The 21486-nt window shown below is 34.1% G+C and overlaps 1 protein-coding gene across 1 annotated transcript in view; it reads right to left on the bottom strand.

Annotated features, from left to right (window-relative positions):
* Positions 1–21486, bottom strand: part of HSD17B4 (hydroxysteroid 17-beta dehydrogenase 4) — a 138962-nt gene that overhangs the window by 104075 nt on the left and 13401 nt on the right. Inside the window, exons 3-6 of the mRNA XM_003762919.4 lie at positions 8079–8186; positions 6881–6940; positions 5629–5650; positions 5492–5538 (exon numbers count right to left, since the gene is read on the bottom strand). Of these exons, the coding sequence (XP_003762967.1) occupies positions 5492–5538; positions 5629–5650; positions 6881–6940; positions 8079–8186 (237 nt within the window). The remainder of the gene's footprint in view (positions 1–5491; positions 5539–5628; positions 5651–6880; positions 6941–8078; positions 8187–21486) is intronic.

The raw sequence follows: 21486 nt of genomic DNA, 5'->3' as shown, positions 1-21486 counted from the left end.
ATGACCCCTTTTTGCCCAAGAAATTTTTATATGAGCCTGGATATACAGGTATATAAAAATAAGTTTACAACTCAAACATTTACTAATAATAAATCACAACTTTGCACCTCCATATTTAGTTATGAGACCCCATATAGGTTGCAAATCACAATTTAAGAAGCTAGGTTCTATATGACTTAAAATGTATGTATACTATCATATTCATCCTAAATAAAACACTGTCTTTAACTATTGTCTGTCCACAACTTTTCACTAAGATATAAATTAATTAATGTTTATATATATATATATATATCTAATAATTCAATTTAAAAAGCAAATAACAAACCCATAAAATTCATCAGTAACAAATAATTACAGAATACTCATAGTATCGTACAGCAGTAAAACATAAAGCAGACATTACATTTTTCTGTCCAATTTAAACTAAAATTTACATATACTATAGAAGATAGAAAATTCTTTGATAGCAATTGTTTTTTGTCACTTTATATACTTTTTGTTTTTAGTCTAGAATATACATTTTCCTTGTCATATTGGGAAAAGGGCAGAAGTTTAAGGAAAAGTTGGGAGAAAAAAGGAGGAAAGGGATGAAACAGGGAAGAGAATTAAAAACAGTAAACAGCAGACAAGGATGGGAGAAGCCAGAAAGAGGAAAACATCCCCTTTTTCCCTGTACTATATGGTATTTCAGATGCTTAAGGAAAGAAAGTTAAAGCATGCCCAATTGCCAGCAACTGGCGCAAAGTGCAAGATGAAGTAATGAATGAAATGAGTGGGGCCAGACAAGTTCAAGCTTAAAGCATGGAATTCACTTTATTTTTTATAGCTTCTATTTTATACCCTACCATAAACATGTTTTTTCTCTATTATTACACAAATGCCAGAAAAACCACAGAATATATAACCAAGGCTGTGACATTTCCTTGTTCTATTAGTCAAGGAGCATCTTGGTTGGTTTTTTGGTTGTTGTTTTCCTTTAGAGGACCCTCTTTTCTATTAGATAAAGTACATTCCAATCATATTGACCTTCTTATCTCCAGTAAATAATCCGAGGGGACTCAGATATGGATTATTAATTGTGGAACAGGCCTTGCCATGACTCCTAAAGTCCTATAAGCTAACTTTTGCTTAGGACTTCCAAAGGACTTACAGCTGGTTCCACACACTCAATTACTGACAATATGGATATCTTCCTTTCCTTCTGCCCCTACAGAACTTCTTGGAGCACAGAATATGTGAAATATTATGATCCATTTCACCCTAGTTGTAGTTACAGCTTGACATGTTTTTCCTAGAACTTACTAAATAAATAAAGTGGAAGGTTTTGTTAAAGTTATCAAATAATAAGCAGAGTCAAGATGGCAGGACATTACCTGAGCTCTCCACAGTTTCCCTCAGAATCAACATTAAATCAAGCCTCTGAATGGATTTTGGAATGACAGAACCCACACACATCCAGAGTGTAATAACTTTCCAGCTTAGGAAATGTCTGTCCAATTGAGCAGGGGGGCATGTGGCCCAGTGCAGGCATGGCACAGAGAGGTCCGGACAAAGAGGCTTGGTGCAGGGAAGCCTGGCTCAGAGAATCTAGTGAGAGACTGTTAGCCAAAATACAGCAGTTCTGGTTAATCTGTTCTGCTTCAGAAGACCAAATTAGGAATGAAACTTCCAATGCAACCACAAAAGGCAAACTGTAAGTCCCTGAATCCCAGAATAACAGAAGGGATTTGGCAAGGCCACAAGTGCAGTGGGGAAGCGTGCAGCACTAATCCCAGTACAGTCAGTGAGAACCCCATAATCCTGCAGAGGAAGCTCAGGACAATCTTCCCTGTGCCCTAAGGGTAGACCTCAACCTTTTAAAATGAGCAAAAAAAGCAAAAGAAAGCTCTGACCATAAGTAATTTGGAGACAAGGAACACTAGAAAGAAGCTATGTACTTAATCTCATCAAATTTATTTTAAAGAGATAATAACATACATACTTAGTTTGGTATAGAAATTTATCTAACCCTATAAGGGAGTAATAGGGGAAAGGGTAAAGAAAAGGCAGAGGCTAATAGAAGAGAGGATAGAAGTAAAAGAGGAGAGGAATAAGAAAGGGAGGGCTGAAAAAAGGGAGGGCAGATTGAGAGAGGCGGTGGTCATAAGCACTACATTGGTGAGGAGGGGAAGGGTAAAAGAGGAGAGAAAAGTATAACTAGGGAAAAATAGAATAGCAGAAAATACAGAATTAGTAATCTTAAATGGATAGCAGATTAGATTAAAAGTAAGAATCTTACAATATGCTGTTTACAAGAAACACATTTGAAACAGAGCTACAGAGTTCTGCTAGAAAAGAATCTATTATGTTTCAGCTGAAATTTAAAAAAAAAAAAAAAAAAAAAAGGCAGAGGTAGCCATCCTGATCCCAAATCAAGCAAATGCAAAAACAGATTTAATTAAAAGATATAAGGAAGGAAACTACATCTTGTACCATAGATAATGAATACTAAACATGTTTGCACCAGGTGGGTATAGTATTCAAATTCTTAGAGAAGTTAAGTGAAATACAAAAAGAAACAGACAGCAAAACAATACTATTGGGGGATTTCAACCACCCTCTTTCAGAACTGGATAAATCTAATGACAAAATAAACAAGAAAGAATTTAAGGAGGTGAATAGAATTTTAGAAAAATGAGGTATGATAGATCTTTGGAGGAAACCGAATAGGGATAAAAAAAGAATATACTTTTTCTCAGCAGTACATGGCACCCACACAAAAACTGATCATGTATTAGGGCATAAAAACCTCACAATCAAATGCAAAAAGGCAAAAATAATAAATGCATTTTCTTCAGATCATGATGCAACAAAAATTACATGTAAGAAAGGTCCAGGGGAAAATAGACCAAAAATTAATTGGAAACTAAATAATCTAATCTCAGAGAATGAATGGATCAAACAACAAATCTAAAAAATAATCAATAATTTCTCCAAGAGAATGACAATAATGAGATAACACACCAAAACTTATGGGATTCATCCAAAGCAGTTCTTAGGGGAAATCTGATTTCACTAGATGTTTACATGAATAAAACAGAGAAAGAAAAGATCAATGAATTGGGCAAGCAACTAAAAAAGCCAGAAAAAGGATATCAAGTAAATCCATGACAAACAATTTATTTAATGTCTGGGTGAAATAAAAATTAAGCAGTCCTTGCCTTTGTAGAGCTTTTAGTGAGATAATATAACACGTATACATATTTGTGTAGCAAGGTGTTAACACAGCAAGAATGCATGTAACCCTTCCTATAGCAAGATTGCATGGGATCTATGGTCTGAACACACTCCCTTGGAGGTCATATAATCTCATCCAGCTTTTTGACTCATTGTTAAGTGTTTAATTTTATCCTCCTAAGCTCCACATCAACACAGAAGTGTTATTGTAATTTTTCATTAATAAATTTGCCATATTTTTTCATTAATTTGTTCAAGCTCTCACTTCAGTACATTAAATACTTGTTATCTAATGAAATGATGCCTCCTTTCCCATTGCAATTACTCTTATTTCTCAATAATTAAATAAATATTTACAAAAGTAGTTTGTTCTGACCATTAAAAAAAGTTGGGAAATAATAACAAAGAGTCATTTGAGAAAATAGCTTAATACACAGTACTTCTTCTAATGGGATCAGGGCAAAGGTATGTGCTTTATCTGTGATCCATGAGGATCTGTGAAAAATATTGAGTAGAAGGAACTGAGGAGGAATTTTTTCTTTTTTGGATCTATTTAACTGTGGTGTTATAAAGAAATTTGTAAAGGGAATCTTATCATGAGTCTGTGAGGAAGAAGTATCCTATAATTTGGAAAAGACTTTTCCTGAGGAGAAGACAAAGGGAATAAAGGACTAATCTTGAGAAGAAATATTAAGATTAGTAAGAGACAGTAATTAGCATCTGGAATGAATTGAATGCACCAAAACTGTTTCCAGACAAGAAATGAGGACTCAACTACCATGATATTGAGGTTTTGAGATGACTAAATCTATGGCTTTGGTAATAACTAACATTATAAATAGTCATATGTATCTTTATGTTATTATCTCCATTTGTTAATAAATTTTATACATCTGACCAATTAAATATTTATTTAATTACTGAGAAATAAACTATAAAACTATAGTAACAGTAGCTATAGTCTCTGTGAGACATTCAAAACAAAGGTAACATTAAGTATAAAAAACAAGGTAACTAAGGGAGACACCAGCACCTGGAAGGACAAGGAAAGGACTCATGTAAGTCAGTCAGTCAGTCAACAAATATTTTAAAAGTGTTTACATACCAGGCACACTCTCCTATGAAAAAGAAAAATAGTTTCTGGCCCTCAAGAAACATAAAACCCTGTCACAAAGGTAGTTCAAGTATACAAATAGCAACTCTTCCATAGCAATATTTAATATTTTAAATTATGCAGTGACCTTTAAATCTAGCTAAGTCTTGAAAGAAAGCAGAGATTCCATAATGTGAAGACAAGTAAGGAGTGCTTTACAGGCATCAGGTCAGCCATAACAAAGATTCAGAAATGAGAGTTAAGAGTGTTAAGTATGAAGAATAGCAAGAAGTCCAATTTGGCTGACCTGCAGAGTGTGGGAAGGGGAGTGATAGATACTGAGGTTGTAAAGAAGGAATTAGTTTATGAGGAACTTTAAATGAACACAGTAGTTTCTATTTGAACTTAGGAGGTGAAAAGGAGCCAATGGAATTTATTCAGGAGAGGAAGTAACCTGTACATTATTAAAATCACTTTAGTAGCTGTGTTTAGCAGTTTTGCAGAGGACTTACTAAAGTAGGGAAATATCTGAAACAGAGAAATTAATTAGGAGCTTTTATAATATTATAGGTGCAAAGTGATGAAGTACTGAACTAGGATAGTCGATAGTAATAGTAATCAGCATATCTGAATTTCTAATTGATTAATCCATATCCCTGAAGGAAGCTTTCCAAACAGACTTGTTAAAAAAAGTTTTAGTCACATCCTAACTCTTCCATCTTTCCTCCATTTTTTATATTTTTGGAAACCATATTGCTTTAGAAACCTGCCAAGTCTAAACAAGTATTAAACAAAGTATAAACAATTCTAAAGTAGTATTAAATATGCTAGTGACACAGTACACACATACACCTAATGGGGGAAAAATGCTACTAATTAAGAAGATGAATGAAAAAAAAAATTGAAAGTCACAACCCTATTTAGTAACTTTTGGCAGGAGATTTAACAACTTTACCTTTTCCTTTCCTGATTTAAAATAAAAAAATACTTTAAACTATTCATCACTTTTCTTTGTAGAAAATGTTCATCACTGGAGTGTTTAACTTTTTTTTCTGATTGATCATTAACAATAGGAATATGGGAAAGTGAGAATATCTTTGTTTTTTTTATGTAGTTTCATAATTTTTAAAAGGTGAAGTAGATAAAAATAGCCCAAAGGAATCTGTTAAAACAACTTACCCCAATCTTCATCACTTATCCTAACAAAGGAACGGTCACGCAGGATCCTGAGGAAACAAAGGAAAAAATTATACAAGTGAAAAATAACATTGAGCCTAAGTTATATATTAATGAAAAAAAAAAAAGATATTACTCACCCAGCATTGTTTATAACAATATCTGTCAAAAAAAAGTCATAAATATTAGATATAAGCATATAATTTGTAACTGCTTACAAGTTTTAAACTCACATTACTTTCAAAAAAATTTTAACAAAGTTAAAATGAAATGAGATTTTTTTTCTAAAATAATATCTAAATTTATTAGCCAGTTATTTCATTCTAGATTCTAAACTCTCATATCTTTGATTGCTTATCTTTTTAACCACCTCCTGTACAGTTCCATTAATTTCCTCTCAATAACTGCCACTGAATCAGTACTTTAAACACTTATCTTGGTCATTTTACATTTTGAGTGATAACTGTCAGCCTCTCATTTAATTTGTCCACCTAAAAACTAAACCAAAGAGAACAATGTTATGCTTCCAAATAAGTAGCCTGACAATTTGCTAAATATAATGAAATTATAAACAGGTTCAAAAATAACTAACTTCCTGGACATATAATCAAAACTTGATATGGTGAAAAAAGGATGGCAAAATATGGCAGCATGATAAAAATTTTTACCAAGCTGAATCCCGTATTTCAAACTAGAAAATTTTTGACGCATCCCTTTTTACTCTCAAGTAATATTACAAATAGGAATTTCAGCACAAAATACTAAATAACCTATTGGAATTTTTGTTCAAAATATATGATTCCAAATTTTTTTTAAATAAGCTTTTAAAATTCAAATAGATTTCAGACTATGCTATTTGACATTTTCACAGTGATCCTACTTTTAAGTAATCTAATTCAATAATTTTTATTAAGCATTTATTATAAATAACACTAAACTAGATATGACTGAGCTAAACACTATATTATATATTCACAGTTCAATATTATACTGAAAAGATTTTAATTTAAATCTGTCATTACATTGACTGATCAAAAAGAAAGTCTTTTCTTATTGTTACATCTGCTTTCAAACTATCAATTTTTTCAATATTTTATGTGCTCATTTTAAGTTTATTTGTACTTAAATGCAAAATAAAGTTGCAAAAGTAAGTTCAAGTTGCCCATATTAATATTAAATTGATTAATTAAATCTAAATTAAAATGATAACATTTTTTAGATTAACAAGCATTTGCAGAAATTGAACATTTTGTATAATTTCATATATCTAAAAAATTCTAATTCTTTGGGATGAATTTCAAAGTGCAAAATAGAATAAAAACAGAGGCAAAACTAAGTAATTTATCAGAAAGATGGTAGGCATTCTTTTATATGCACTAAAAGAAACATCACCTATTTTTCCAAAAGCCTCAAGTGCTGTCTTTACAACCTTCTCTCCAGCTTCCACAGAATCTGTAGGAAAATAGGTACAAATTTCAGCATAATTCACAAATATTTTCCAATGTAAGGGTAGAAATTACATGGCTAACAAAAAAATTTATGTCATGCTCAAATAAAGGGGTTTTTCTTGTTTTGTTTTGGGTTTTGCTGAGGCAATTGGAGTTAAGTGACTTGACCAGGGTCTCACAGTTGGGAAGTGTTAAGCGTCTGAATCCAGATTTGAACTCAGGTCCTCCTGATTTCAAGGCTGTGCTCTATCCACTTCACTACCTAGCTGTCCCATTATATTTTTAATGGTAAATGCTATATAGGAATAAAAATGAACTAGTTCTAAAGAAAAAAAAAAGTTAAGAAAAAAAATGATTTGAAAAATATTGCTGCATATTCCCAGAACAGAATTTCTACTTAGTATGTTTGACATACTATACTATATATTAATTATACCATAATGCTATATTAACTATAACACCAGCTACAGTTAACCAAGCTATCAAAAAAAAATTGTTCTAGCACCCTTTCCTATCCCCTAAAACTTTAAAAACAATTTGATTTTTATATTCAATGTAAATAGCATTGGTTTTTAGAAGGGACAGTCACAACTACTTTTAGAAAATAAATCAAATTTGTTTGATTCTTAAGAGTCTCTTACGGTCATTGCTATGATACTGAAAAGAAAAAAATAAAGTTTCTATCTTTTTGGCTCATAATTTAATTTTCTGTCAAATATGAAAGAAAGACTTCAATAATAATCACACTAGGAGTAAAGGTTTTTCCCATACAACGGGTACTTCTAGTATAATATATACACAAATTTTTCTTAATACAAATGAAATAGGTTGTATAAAAGCAAGGGCAGAGTTATTCTGTTCCACCATAAATTCAAAATTTGAGGATTACACCTGAGAAAGTCATAAATTGTAAATTAGAGAAATTTAGCCTTCAATAGTTGAAAAATTCTTTCCCACCTATCAGATATTCAGTCAAATTAAATGGCCCCATTAGAAAATAATTATCACTCAGCATAGTTCTCATCTGTAAAGAAATGTTTTGAGTTTTGCCCAATATGTTACTTTTTAAATTTAAATATCTCTATTACATCAAATAAAGGGTACAAAAATATATTTTTAAAAAGTATTTTCAAGTTACATACCATAATTAGCCACAGCTTTCCCCCCTTTCTTTCTTATTTCTTCAACAACATTATTAGCAGGTGAGGAGCTTTTCCCCGCTCCCTTGAAGTCCCCTCCTAAATCATTCACTGTAAAGTAAAAAGAAAAATTTGTTCAATTGTTTCTCACAAAAACAGGATTTCAAATCTATCTAATTATTAGAAAAAGTACTCTTGTGAATTTAAAAGTAAAGTTTCAACAAGGCCTAATCTTTGTGTTTTCAAGTTCGATTTTTAAAAAAATCATGATTCCCTTCTACATCGGGAATAAGCATTTATGAATCGCAGCCAGGCACAGTACTAGGCTATTTAACAACAATGGCTCCAGAGAAGAACTGAAAGAAAATGTACTACTACCCCCTTCACCTCTTTGCAAAGAAGGACTTGGGGTATAAACAATGCATACTGTGAAGTACAGCTGATGTGAGTTGTTTTTTTCTAAACTGCTTTTCCCTTTCTTTTTTAATCTTTATTATAGAGGAGACCTCATTGTATTAGAGAGAGGAAGGGATATCTTTAGAAATGATGGTGATGTAAAAGCAAAATTATTCATAAAAAAATGAGATTAAAAAAAAAAAAAAAGATTCCATATCAGAAATCCTGAGTCTGGCTGTAACACCCTAGTATGTCACTTATTGATAAGAAAGGGCTCTATTTAGTGCAAAATAATACTAGCAAAGGACTTCTTTCACATTTAGGATCAAATAATTTCCAAATACCACACATTTAGGCCCTCCCCTCTCCCACTATGAGCTAGGGAGGAGGCTCCTCTTGAAAGGCACAACAAAACAAAAAAATAATTCATCATTTTTTCAAAGCCATCCATCCAGTAGTGGCTCTCTACCTTTCCCTTCCCTGCCCCGCCCTACTGCAAACTGAGGAGTCTGGATGACAGTGCTAAAACTTATTCACACAAATATCCTTATTTATATCTTGGAGTCCTCTTGAATTTCTCCCTAACTCATAGAATATAACCTTAGATTTTCTAATCTCCCGTTTTTCTTAAGTACAGCTTTTTCCATCCACTGATACTCTGTTTGGACTCATTCCCTAACTGTCAAAATGCTCTCACAACCTTTTTACTCTTCTTAGTGATATTGAATACCTGAAAGCAAAAAAAAAAAAAAAAAAATTGCCCTTCCACAATCCCACAATTCCCTTTATCTGATTTACATTCCCATCCCTTTCAACCCTACCCACACCTCCAGTCCACTTGAGATTTGTGTGGCTCTTGAGAATATCTACTCCATAATTAATAAGCTTTCTCTTATTTTAAATATTCCTTGATCCTTCAATTTTCCAACAATTTTCCCTCTTATAAACATTGGACTCCACTCTTCAAGGCCTTTTAAAGACTCTGTCCCCTACAGTGGCTAATTTCTCCTCCTTTCCCAGTCTCAATAACTTAAAATCTCCTCTGACATTTACTACTTGTTTCTCTTTGGAGGAAGCTATTTAGTCTTCCTTCCTAGGCCTTAGTTTCCTCACATGTAAAAATGAAAGGGTAGGCCAGATGACCTCTGAGATCCCTTCAAACTCTAGGTCTAAGTTTCAATGATATGTAGAGAAAAGAACAAATCACGACTGATTGTGAGGTTGTGAACTTGGGTGACTAGAAGAATGGCAATGCTCTAGAGTCCAAGGGTCCTCAAACTATGGCTGGTGGGCCAGATGCAGCAGTTGAGAATGATTATCCCCCTCACCCAGGGCTATGAAGTTTCTTTAAAGGCCCACAAAACAAAGTTTTTGTTTTTATTATAGTCCGACCCTCCAACAGTCTGAGGGACAGCGAACTGGCTCCCTATTTAAAAAGTTTGAGGACCCCTGCTCTAGACAAAAAATGGGAAATTAAGATGTGGAATGAATTTGGAGATTACTGAGTTTGAGAAACATGTTGAATTTGAGAAGTCAAAATGGTCCAAAAGGTAATAAAAGATTGATGAAGGGAGTCTATATTTTAAAATCTGAATGGTAAGAGATGATAATTAGCTCCATAAGATTTCACGAGCTCATCAAAAGAAACAATATACAAAGAAAGATAAGGGAGCCCAAGAATATATACAGAGTTAGGAAGCAAGTCCCTCCCCACTTTTGCAGATTATCTCATTAATTATCCCCACTCTAATCTTCAATATAGGGCAACTAAGTGGCACAGTGGATAAAGTTCCAGGTGTGGAGTCAGGAAAACCTGAGTTCAAATCCAGTCTCAAACAGTTACTAGCTTGATCCTGGGCAAGACACTTAATCTCCATTTGCTTTAGTTTCCTCATCTATAAAATAAAGATAATAATAGCACCTACATCCCAGGGTTGTTGTGAGGATAAAATAAAATAAAATAATAATTGTAAAGTTCTTAGCACAGTGCCTAGCACATAGTAAGTGCTATATAAATATTAGCTCTTAGCTTAAGAACAGGGAAAACCATTTTATCTTTGTACCTCCAGTACTCAAGATCACAGAGGTAGAATTAGGCACAATTGCACATTATTAGAGTTTGATAAATCTTGGCTGAAGAGATCATTGTACACAGCAACAGCAATATTATACCATAGAATAAATCTTACAAAGTATACCTAGGACTTTCTATATGCATAGGTGCTGACAAAGGAATTAGCTAATATACATATGTACAAGGATAGCAGAATTCACTTATTTTCCTATTGACATTTCAAATGAGCATAATCAATCCAACTACTTATTTTATCTTCTTTCTTGTAATGAGCTGTAAAACACAGACTGGGATTTTTTTCTTTATCATAATGTATTCCTGTTATTAACCTCATTGCAAAATATTCTGCAAAGATATTCTGTAAAGGACAAAAGGCTTATATCAATCCTTTTGCAATAAAATTATCAAAAACCTAAATTTGTATTTGCTATACTATGTTTGTTTTTATAAAAATACTCAAATAACAGGACAGAACTAAAAGAAAATACCAAATTCAAAAATATACAATGGTTGCATTTTCTTTTAATGATCTTTTAAAGTACAATGGAAAAAATTCAAAAGGTTCAGAGTAAAACATTAGTTACTGACATTGAGACTTTTTCATGATGTAAGACTACCCCCAAGCGGCAATAGCACAAAGTACAACATGACTTGGTTAAGCTTTAATGTCATTATTTATTGGGATTGATAGCATGTATTAAAAATCACAAGAAAATAGTCCATAACAATTTCCAACATCAGGAGACACAAAATTAAGATTACTACTCAGTCACTCCATTATTAATACAATGAAACCATACTGCTTAGAAATCACCTAGAGAAACGTCTATTACTAAACATTTGGGTAGTATAATCACATTATTTTGAACAATATGAACAGGTTTCTTGTAGCTCCAATTCTCCTTCACCTTATTCCTACATAAAATTCCCTATTTACTTGATAAGAAGCCCAGTGAAAGGCAACTTGCCAGCTATGCCCTTATCATTGCGTTACAACTAGGAATAACTAAAAAACTATAAGGAAACAATATAAATGTGCAGTTTCTGAGAATTTTTTCCCAAACTCTGCACTCTAGTCTTTGTGCCCTAAGGAAAATATATTCACATGTGACAGAAAATTTAGACACTGGAGAAGAAGGAAAGTAAAAAGTCATGCATACAGGCACAGCTAAACACATAAAGAAACTTGGCAGAGAAACAAATAAAAACAAGGAAGCTAGTTGGCACACTGGATACAGCACCATTCCTGAAATCAGGAGGACCTGAGATCAAATTTGACCTCAGATATTTAACACTTAGCTGTGTGGCCCTAGGCAAGTCCCACTTAACCCCAACTGCCTCACAAAGGGGGGGGGGGGGAGGAGGAAAACCTTGAGAACTAGTAAAGAATGAGTTATTTTCAAGTTGAGACTGTAAAAACAGCAATCAAAAATCATAATGTTTAAAATTCTCCATACAAAGGAAATCTGTCAAGACAAAGCACAAAAATAATCATACTCTTTGATCTAATAATCACATTTTTGAGGAAAGAATACATCCTAAGAGTCATCATAAAAAAGAAATATATTTATACACACACACAAACATATACATATATATGTAACTATTATTTATAATAGCAAAGAACTGAAAATAACCTAAAAATCCGAAGTCTGTTGAATGACTAAATAAATTTTACTATATTTACAATGTTGAATGACTAAATAAAACTATGTCTACAACGCCATCAAAAATAAGAAACAAAGGAAATCAGGAAGGCTGTATAAAGTAAGGAAAACAGTATAGTCGAATAAGCACTGACACTTCTAATAGTGGATCTGGGTGCATACACCATATCAAATGCTTGTTGCCTGTGTGACTTTACACAGATCATTTATCTGTAAAATGAATTGTTGTTCAGTTATTTCAATCCTTTTCAACTCTTCCCAACCTCATTTGAGGTTTTCCTGGCAAAGATACTGGAGTGATTTGCCATTTCCTTCTCCACTCATTTTACAGATGAGAAAACTGAGATTAAATAGGGTTAAGTGACTTAATCAGGGTCACATAGCAGCTAAATATCTAGAGAAGGGTCTTCCTGACTCCAAGCCCAGCATCTATCCACTGCACCACCTAGCCACCTTACAAAATGAGTAAGTTGGACTAGATAGTCTCTGAACTGCCTTCCAAGATCCTAAGAAACTGAAGAACAGTATAAACATATTGTTAGCATGTGAAAGAAGTACATATGCAAATATAGTAATGATTGAACAAAGAAGAAAGAGGATAGAAAGGAAGTAACTAATCAAGTGCTACACACATACTGAACACAAAAATGAATTTTCAAATAATTCTATGTGTGTTTAGCTATCTTCTTTAAAGCTAAGTGTAACTCATTTATTTTTTCCTTAAAAAGATTCTCCACAAAGATGTTTTAACTGAAGAAAAGAGGAAGGTAGAAGAGCCAGAGGCTCTGGATCTTCTGCCTTTTTTCTGCTGATTTTGGAAATTCCACAGGCTTTAGATATAGAAAAAATTTCAAGAGATCATCTAATCCAATTCTCTCATTTCAAATATAAAGAAACTTCGGCCCAAATTAAATGACACTTGTTTAGAGTCACAGAAGCAGTAACAGAGATGGGATTTGAAATAGAGGTCATCTGACTCAAAATCTAGTGCTCTTTCTAGCATACCCACATATTCTTTCTTCATTATTATTAGCTTGATGAGGACAAAACAGCCTCATCCAGAAGAGCATCTGCATTACCTGGGAAAGACTTTCTTCCCACACATTATGCACCTTTTGGATGCAAAAACTACATTGCCTGTGAAAGACTCTTTTCCCACACCCTATCTCAAGTATGTTCCTTTCAGATGCAAAACCCAAATTTTTGTTTCTGTATATAAGTAAGCCCTGAGAAAATGTCTCTTTGCAATTCTTTGATATTGCCCACTAAGAGAACATCTTGGTGTCTCTCTCTTTAATAAAGTGCCTTTTCTTATCACAGCCTTTTATGTAGCGTTTCTCTGCGAACCTGCCCTAACTTGGTGTTTTGGAGAACTAGGAGACCTACCCATATTCCTGCCACGATGCATACCTCATCAAGCTGATATGTGTATTTTTTATAAATCACTTTTCTCATAACCAAATTGAATAAGTATTACTATGTTCATTTTTTATATGAGGAAATTGAGATTTGGAGAGGCTAATAGTCTTTCCACTAATTCTGCCACCTCATAGGTAGGTAATTGGGGAGGTAATATTTCACTTTTCTGGAACTCAATTTCCTTCCCTACAAAGACGGGAGAAGGAATGTAGTGGATGGCTTTTATGGTCTCTGCAATTCTACAATTTTGTAAATACTACAAAATTTACACTTTATAATCAGCAAGCTCTAACTGAACACCTACTTTATTTTCAGTACTATCAGATACAAAAAGTTACCAAATATATGCTCTCTCTCTCTCAATCCCTCTCCCCCTTTCTCTTTTTATATCTTCTCCCTCTTAGACACAGAGACACAATAACACATGTACTGAGTTTTGTTAAATAATTACTTCATTTGTCTCCTAGAGGGTAGTCACAAAAAGAATATATAGCATGAAATTATATAGTACATTGAAAGAATGACCTTATTTCTTTTCTTTTCTAGTCATCCAAAATTGTGATTTCATCAGTATTTATTTCATCTCACACTGCGAATCTCCCTTCACCAATGCAGACTGGCAACAGCAGGAATTTATGATCTGGGCCATGGTCACACAGCCAGAACTTGAATTCCTTCAACCCCAGACTGGCCCGCTACCCATTATACAACATTACCCCATGACAATAAATTTTACGGACTAAGTATCTGGTATATACAAGTACAAAAAGAATCAAAAAAGGAATATGAGCAGGAAATAGCAAGAAAATTGTCACAGAGGAGATCTCTGTACTATAAACAATCAAAAGAAGGATGTACAGAGAAGAGGGGCATAAGTATTCAAAGGAGCTGAAACAGCAGAAGCTAAGGCTCAGAGAATGAGATAGATATAACATAAAGGTATGAACCTACTTTCTAGTGAAGATAGGGAAAAGGAGGCAAAAACGAGTTCTGCCTAACAAAAATAGAAAGCTTCAGAATAGGAAATTGTGGGATGAAGGCAGCCCCTGCTTTTTACTATCCAAAAGTTGTGCACATTCCAGTCTTAGAAATCTACTCCCTTGGTTTTCAAAGGAGGTAGTAGTTATACCCTTATATTATCAATGAATGGAATAAATCGAGTGAAGATCTCTCATAAGAATGTAGCCTCAACCTATGCCCTAATTATGACTTGAGATTTTGCAATAACAAGTTGAGCTATAAGCCCTGTTTGTAGTGGCTAGAAGCTGGAAAATGAATGGATGCCCATCAACTGGAGAATGGTTGAGTAAATTGTGGTATATGAATGTTATGGAATATTATTGTTCTGTGAGAAGTGACCAGCAGGATGAATACAGAGAGGATTGGCGTGACTTACATGAACTGATGCTGAGTGAAATGAGCAGAACCAGGAGATCATTATATACCTCAACAACGATACTGTATGAGGATGTATTCTGATGGAAGTGGATTTCTTCGACAAAGAGAAGATCTAACTCAGTTTCAATCGATCAAGGATGGACAGAAGCAGCTACACCCAAAGAAAGAACATTAGGAAATGAATGTAAACTGCTTGCATTTTTGTTTTTCCTCCCGGGTTATTTATACCTTCTGAATCCAATTCTCCCTGAGCAACAAGAGAACTGTTCGGTTCTGCACACATATGTTGTATCTAAGATCTACTGTAACCTCTTTAACATGTACAGGACTGTTTGCCATCTGGGGGAGGGGGATGAAGAGAAGGAGGGGAAAAATCGGAACAGAAGTGAGTGCATGGGATAATGTAAAAAATTACCCTGGCATGGGTTCTGGCAATAAACAGTTATTTAAAAAAAAAAAAAATATATATATATATATATATAATATATATATATATATATATTATATATATATATAAATAATTGAGCTATAGCTAAAAACTACATTATGTTCCATTTTCTTAAACTTACATTCCTCTCCTGTCCCCCTTCTCATTAGTATTTCAGTACCTAATGCTGTAAAGAGTGTGTAATTGACTAGTATTCTCTGTTTCTAGGATATATTTCAATTACAGCATGAGCCTGGACTCCCCAACCAATGTGAGAAAAGATCAGAAGCAAGGTGCGGGGCTTCTGCGTTAAAATCTATATAATCTTGGGTTTTGCACTTTGCAGTTTGCACTCCTTTGTTGGGGGAGTTGCCCTCTCTCATAAGATCATAAACTTTTTTTTTTTTTTTTTTTTTTTTTTTTTACTTTTTACCTTGAAAGTCTCTGATTTTAATTTGGGTAAGGGTCGCTATCCTATACATCATGTTCAAAACATGTTTATTTCTGGGTTGAGGTAAGCTGCTAAGGGGCAGCTAGGTGGTGCAGTGGTTAGAGCACCAGCCCTGAAGTCAGGAGAACCTAAGTTCAAATCTGGTCTCAGACACTTAACACTTCCTGGCTGTATGACCCTGGGCAAGTCACTTAATCCCAATTGCCTCAGCAAAAAAAAAAAAAAAGAAAAGAAAAGAAAAAGAAAGAAAGAAAGAAAAAGAAATTATGATTAGCTATCAGAATTATTCATCCATAAAGTAGATAAGAAAAAGATATAACAAATACAGAATAACCAAATATTTAAAAGGTTGTTCTTTGGATCTTGAACCTTATTCAATCTGTATCTTAAAGTAGTGGAGGAGAGTTGAGGTCAGTAAAGAAACACTCTGAAGCTGCCTCATGACCAAGATTGCACATGGTGAACATTCTCTACTGCAACTGTCTGCTTACAGTGAAGTTATGAGGAGATGCCCAGTAATTGGTTTTTAGACTGACATTCAGAAAATCCTGAGACTTGATCCCATAAAATTAAAATACAACTCCAGTTTTATAGAGAAGAAATCCTTTCCAATCAACACTGCATTGACCTGTTAGTAGCTTCTTCAAGTGTAAGATTCCCCATACCTGGGGAATGGAAGTTTGCTGACCCTCATTTAGCCTCCTTGTATTTTAAAATTCTGCCTGGCCCAGATCCCTAAATGACCTCCGAAAGAAGAAGGAATAGGAGGGAATCAAGCAGACAATTGCTTCAAATGCACTACTGATGCTTTTCTCTTTCACTCCCTATTAACTTTAAGCAAGCTGGGATATTGTCAACTTGCTGTAACACAAAAGAACAAATTAAAGTCATTGCCAACCAGTTACCAACACCAAAGAGCTGCAGCTAAGAGAAAAGTACAACTCCCCTATCCAATCCCAGCAAAATTTTATGGGAACATGAAAGAAGCAGCCAGAGTGTCAAAAAAAGTAGGGAATTACTCACCTAGAAATGTAGTACTTCCTTCATTACCAAATGAATATCAATAAAAAGGGAGCTGACTAGCTAGCCTGCCTCTCTACCAATTAAATGCATGGAAATTAAAAAGCTGACAGGTCAGAAAAAAAATTTTTAGTTACTGTTACCTACCAACTACAGATGAAAGGAGCCCGTCCTGTCTATGCGGAACAGTCCTTCTGCTCCTTCTCAGGCTAAATCTCTCATGTGGCCTTGAATTGTTGAGTAGTGGCAAATCCCAAGCACAGTTCAAAATCTACATGTTTTATTTGGAAGATTACATGCTTTCATGCGCTCATTGGAAAGGAAGGGAAAACTGTAAGAGACAACTTCCATTCTAGAGGCCACACTACAGAACCCAAAACAAAGAGTCTGTCATGGAAAAGAGCAATACCAAATCACACTTCTCTTGGTACCCCAAAATCCTGGGTTCCCCCAACTTACTGATATCAAGCAATCCCCCTGAGTTAGATGTAGCCACTGCTTCAGCATCCCCTTAATTCCACTAAAAGAAAGTAAGCCATATTCAGAGACTCTTTGCAGGGAGTATAAGGAAAAGAAAAGAAAGAGTCAGATGTTATATATTTAAAAAAGTAAAGTCAGTACTGGAAAAAAAAAAAAAGGTGGAGATAAGGGAGGATCTGGAAGGCTATGACATCAGAAGAGGGCCAATTATTAGTGAGAACCAAAAGATAGGAGTAAGAAAGAAAAAAAAATTTAAGATGAAAACGTCATAAGAGTTTTAAAATTCATTTTTATTCATTATTATTTGGGTATGGCATGGCCATTTAATTCTGAGGAAAGTCACACGACCAGCTGAGACTTTCTTGACATTCTCAAATATTTTGATGGAAATAAAAAATAGGGGAGGAAAGGAAGGAAGAATTTATTGATATCTACATGGTAGTTGTAAATCCTAAATTCCTCTTTTCTTAATGATTACTGATAAACTATCTTTGAAATGTAAACCTATTCCTTAGTCTGTTAGATATTGAAAATTCCTTTGTAAAATCCTTTCTCCTTCTGGTAGCTATAATTCAAAAATTGTATTCTTTTCTTTCATCTCCCCAATGTATTTTGAAAGCTTTAGGAAATCACTGTTTCTGTTCCAGAATTATTTGAGAATTCTAAGTCTATGGTGAAACTTTTATAATAAACCCGAGTTGTGTCTCCTAAATCTCTATTTGTTGATAGTTTTAACTGGCAACAATACCAATCAAAGAATCTCTTGATATTTCCATAACAAAAGCAAATTTGTTACCTATGGAGCAGGCAGAGCAGAGAGTACAATATAGGAACAAGTTGCTTCCCATTCCCATCCCCAGGCACAGCTGGCAGTTCAGCTTATGAGACTGCAATTATGCTTTAAGATTTAGGGAGGGAGCTGGATCAGCCAGGATTTAAGGGTTGGAGACAGAGAAGGCAGAGACATTATTATAGAATAGGATCAAATAGCCTCCAGCCTTCTTCCACCTTATTATATAAATGCCTCTATTTACTAGACAACAAGGTAGACTCAGCTCAGCAAGTAACTTTATAATGGCTCTCCAGAACATCATAAGGAAAGGTTAAGAAAAAATTTTCACTGACAAAGGATGGGGAACAGGAAAAGATTCTAAGTCTGTGACTGACAATTCCAATAGAGCCAGAGCTTCGAAGTTTTCTTTGTATCTTTGCTAAAGACTGACAAATTACAATCATTTAAACATTCTCCCAGGCTCCTAAAACATACATCTATAATCAAATGGTATAACCTTTCTTTCAGGTTACTGGGCCTGGCTCAGAAATTATTGAAAGATAATAATAATAATAATACAAATTATCAGTATTTCTATGTTTTAAAAATAAAACCTACCCACAAGAGCTAGAAAGGGAAATTCCATTTAAAATAATTGAAGATACTATAAAATACTTGGGAATTTACCTGTTAAGACTCACAGGAAATAGAAACATTATTACAATATGTTCTTTATCCAAATAAAGATAAAACAAAGATTAATTTTTCATGAGCAGGTCAAGCCAATATAATAACAAATACAAAACTATCAAAATAAATTTACTTATTCATTACCACACCAATTAAATAACCAAAAAATAACTTTTCAGAGCTAAAAAAATTTTAACAAAATTCAACTGGAAGAACAAGAAAATTAAGAATATCAAGGAAATCAAGAAAAATATGTACAGGAAGAGGTAGCAATCTTGGATATCAAACAATACTACTAAGATATAATCATCAAATTAAGTTGTTTGCTGAATAATAAATAAAATGACTGATCAACATACTAGATTAGTTATATATAATATACAGACACAAATAAGAACAATAAACCTAATATTTGATAAACCCAAATATCCCAACCATTGGGACAAAAATTCTCTATTTGACAAAAATTGAGAAGACCCGAAAGTAGTCAAGAAAATATGCAAAGATCAATCTTTCATACTGTGTGGGACACAGAAGACCCCTACCCAAAATGACTATTCAGAGATCACTCAAAGTAGAAAAATTATTTATTAAAGTCTCATGAGAATGAGCAGTCCCATCACAAGATAAGCTCGCAATAGGAGGGCTAAAGAATTAGTAAAGATACACAGTTTTTATAGATTTTGTTACAAGAGATTACATCACAAGTAAGAGAGAGCATGGAGCGGGGGGGGGGGGGGGGGGGAACACATCTAATTGTTGTTGCTATCGGAGACTAGAATGAAAGATTTCTATTTCCCTGAAATCACCTAATTTTTAGGAAACAGAAAATCAGGCCTTCAGGCATTAGATAATCAAGCAGTGTTTAAACTCATAGTTTAAATATCGATAAACGTCAAATACTGATAAATGTCATCAGCTCAGGTTAAGTAAATATAGGCTTGCACATATTGTACTTATGCAGGTCTCAGAGACATAGAAATAATGAAAATAAAATACAAAAAAGGAATGTGTCACTTTACCTCTCTATTCCACACAATACCATATACCAAGATAAAGTCAAAATAAACGCACAATTTAAACATAAAAGGGTTAAATAAATAAATACAGGGGAACAAAGAAAAGAGGGAGGGGAAGAAGGGGAGGAGGAGAGGAATAGAGGAATAGAGGAGGGGAGGAAGGGAGGAGGGAAGGAGGGAGGGAGAGAAGGAAGGAAGGACTGACTGCAGGACTGCAAACAATTAACAATCATATGATTCCTGGATTTGACAAAGAAGTAACATGATTGTAAAATTAGCACAAGAACTGGTGCTAGAAGTGGTGAGAATGATGTGGCATAGCTGACTTGAGTCTCATCAGAAACTGTCCAATGAGGATCTGATTGAGCACAGCTGCAAAGACTGCAGAACAGAGGCTGAACCAAAAAGATTCCCAATAAAACAGTTGGCAGAAACATTTCATCATTTCAGTAAATGTTTTTTCTTGTGTTGAAAAAATGGATCCAAATGCTTCAATTTTTTTTTAAGTTGAAAAACTAATTAAGAATAATATTGTTTGCTATCATCAAATATACAAAGAAAAAAAAAGAGAGCCACAGACATATACAAAATAGAGGGAAAGCAATTAGAAAAACAGGAAGTGAAAAAGATTAAGAAACATTTACTCCAAAACAGAACATTTCAGGTGAGGGGACAGCCAGCACAAACACAGAGAGATGGGAGATGGCAGTTACCTGTTTGAGGAAGTTCAAACAGTCCAGCATGGAGGGTAGAGAGAAGCAAGTCAAATATTTCTAAGGTTTCAAAGATGGAACTAATCAATACTGATAGGGCTACTGAGACACTGACAAACTAATACCCTCTTGGTGGAGTTGTGAATTGCTCTAATTTGAAATTATGCCCAAAAAGTGATTCTACTGTTTAAATCCTTTGACTCAAAAATAGCACAGCTTAGGCCTATGCTATGATATACTAGAGTTGGCCTGTTCCAGCTCACTATTTCTATAAAATTTTCAGAATGAGCACTTGTATCTTAGAAAGTCAAATGCCACAAATCATAGCTAGATATATTATTTTGTTGACTACCTAGACTTAAGAAAGTAATGGAGAAAATGTTAATAATGCATATTTTCTCCCGTGAAGCTAGATACAAATTTATGAACATATTCAAGTAGATCAAGTAGATCTTGGTCAGCAAGGTCTCATATGTATCAAAATAGCCATAGTAAAATGTTTTATTGTAGAAAAGGAGTAGGAAAAAAAGAAGGCACAATTGATTGGAGAATGACTAAACAAATTGTTCTCTGCTTTGAAAAGGAGGAACAAAAGGTCAAAGGCAGGCTTTGAATCGATTTTGCCAGGAGTTGAAAGAAGCCTTGGAGAAGAAGACTGGACAAATGACAGTTCCCTGCAATTTGCAGATCAGATAAAGTTGGCATTCTCCAAATTAAGAGAACTGCTTGCCACTAAAAAAGAGTAACACTTTTTTTTTCTTTTTCTGAGAGCTCAGATGATGATTGTTGGGAAGTGAAAAAAACTGTCATTATGTCACTGGCTCAAGAGTGGAAAAGGAATGATTTTGCTAGAAGGTTCTGTCTGGACAAGGAGAACAGCTAGTG

The sequence above is a fragment of the Sarcophilus harrisii genome, chromosome 1 (assembly GCF_902635505.1).
Source record: "Sarcophilus harrisii chromosome 1, mSarHar1.11, whole genome shotgun sequence".
Taxonomy (NCBI): Eukaryota; Metazoa; Chordata; class Mammalia; order Dasyuromorphia; family Dasyuridae; genus Sarcophilus; species Sarcophilus harrisii.
Note: the sequence above shows the minus strand (reverse complement) of the source record. Positions and strands in the feature narration are given on the sequence as shown.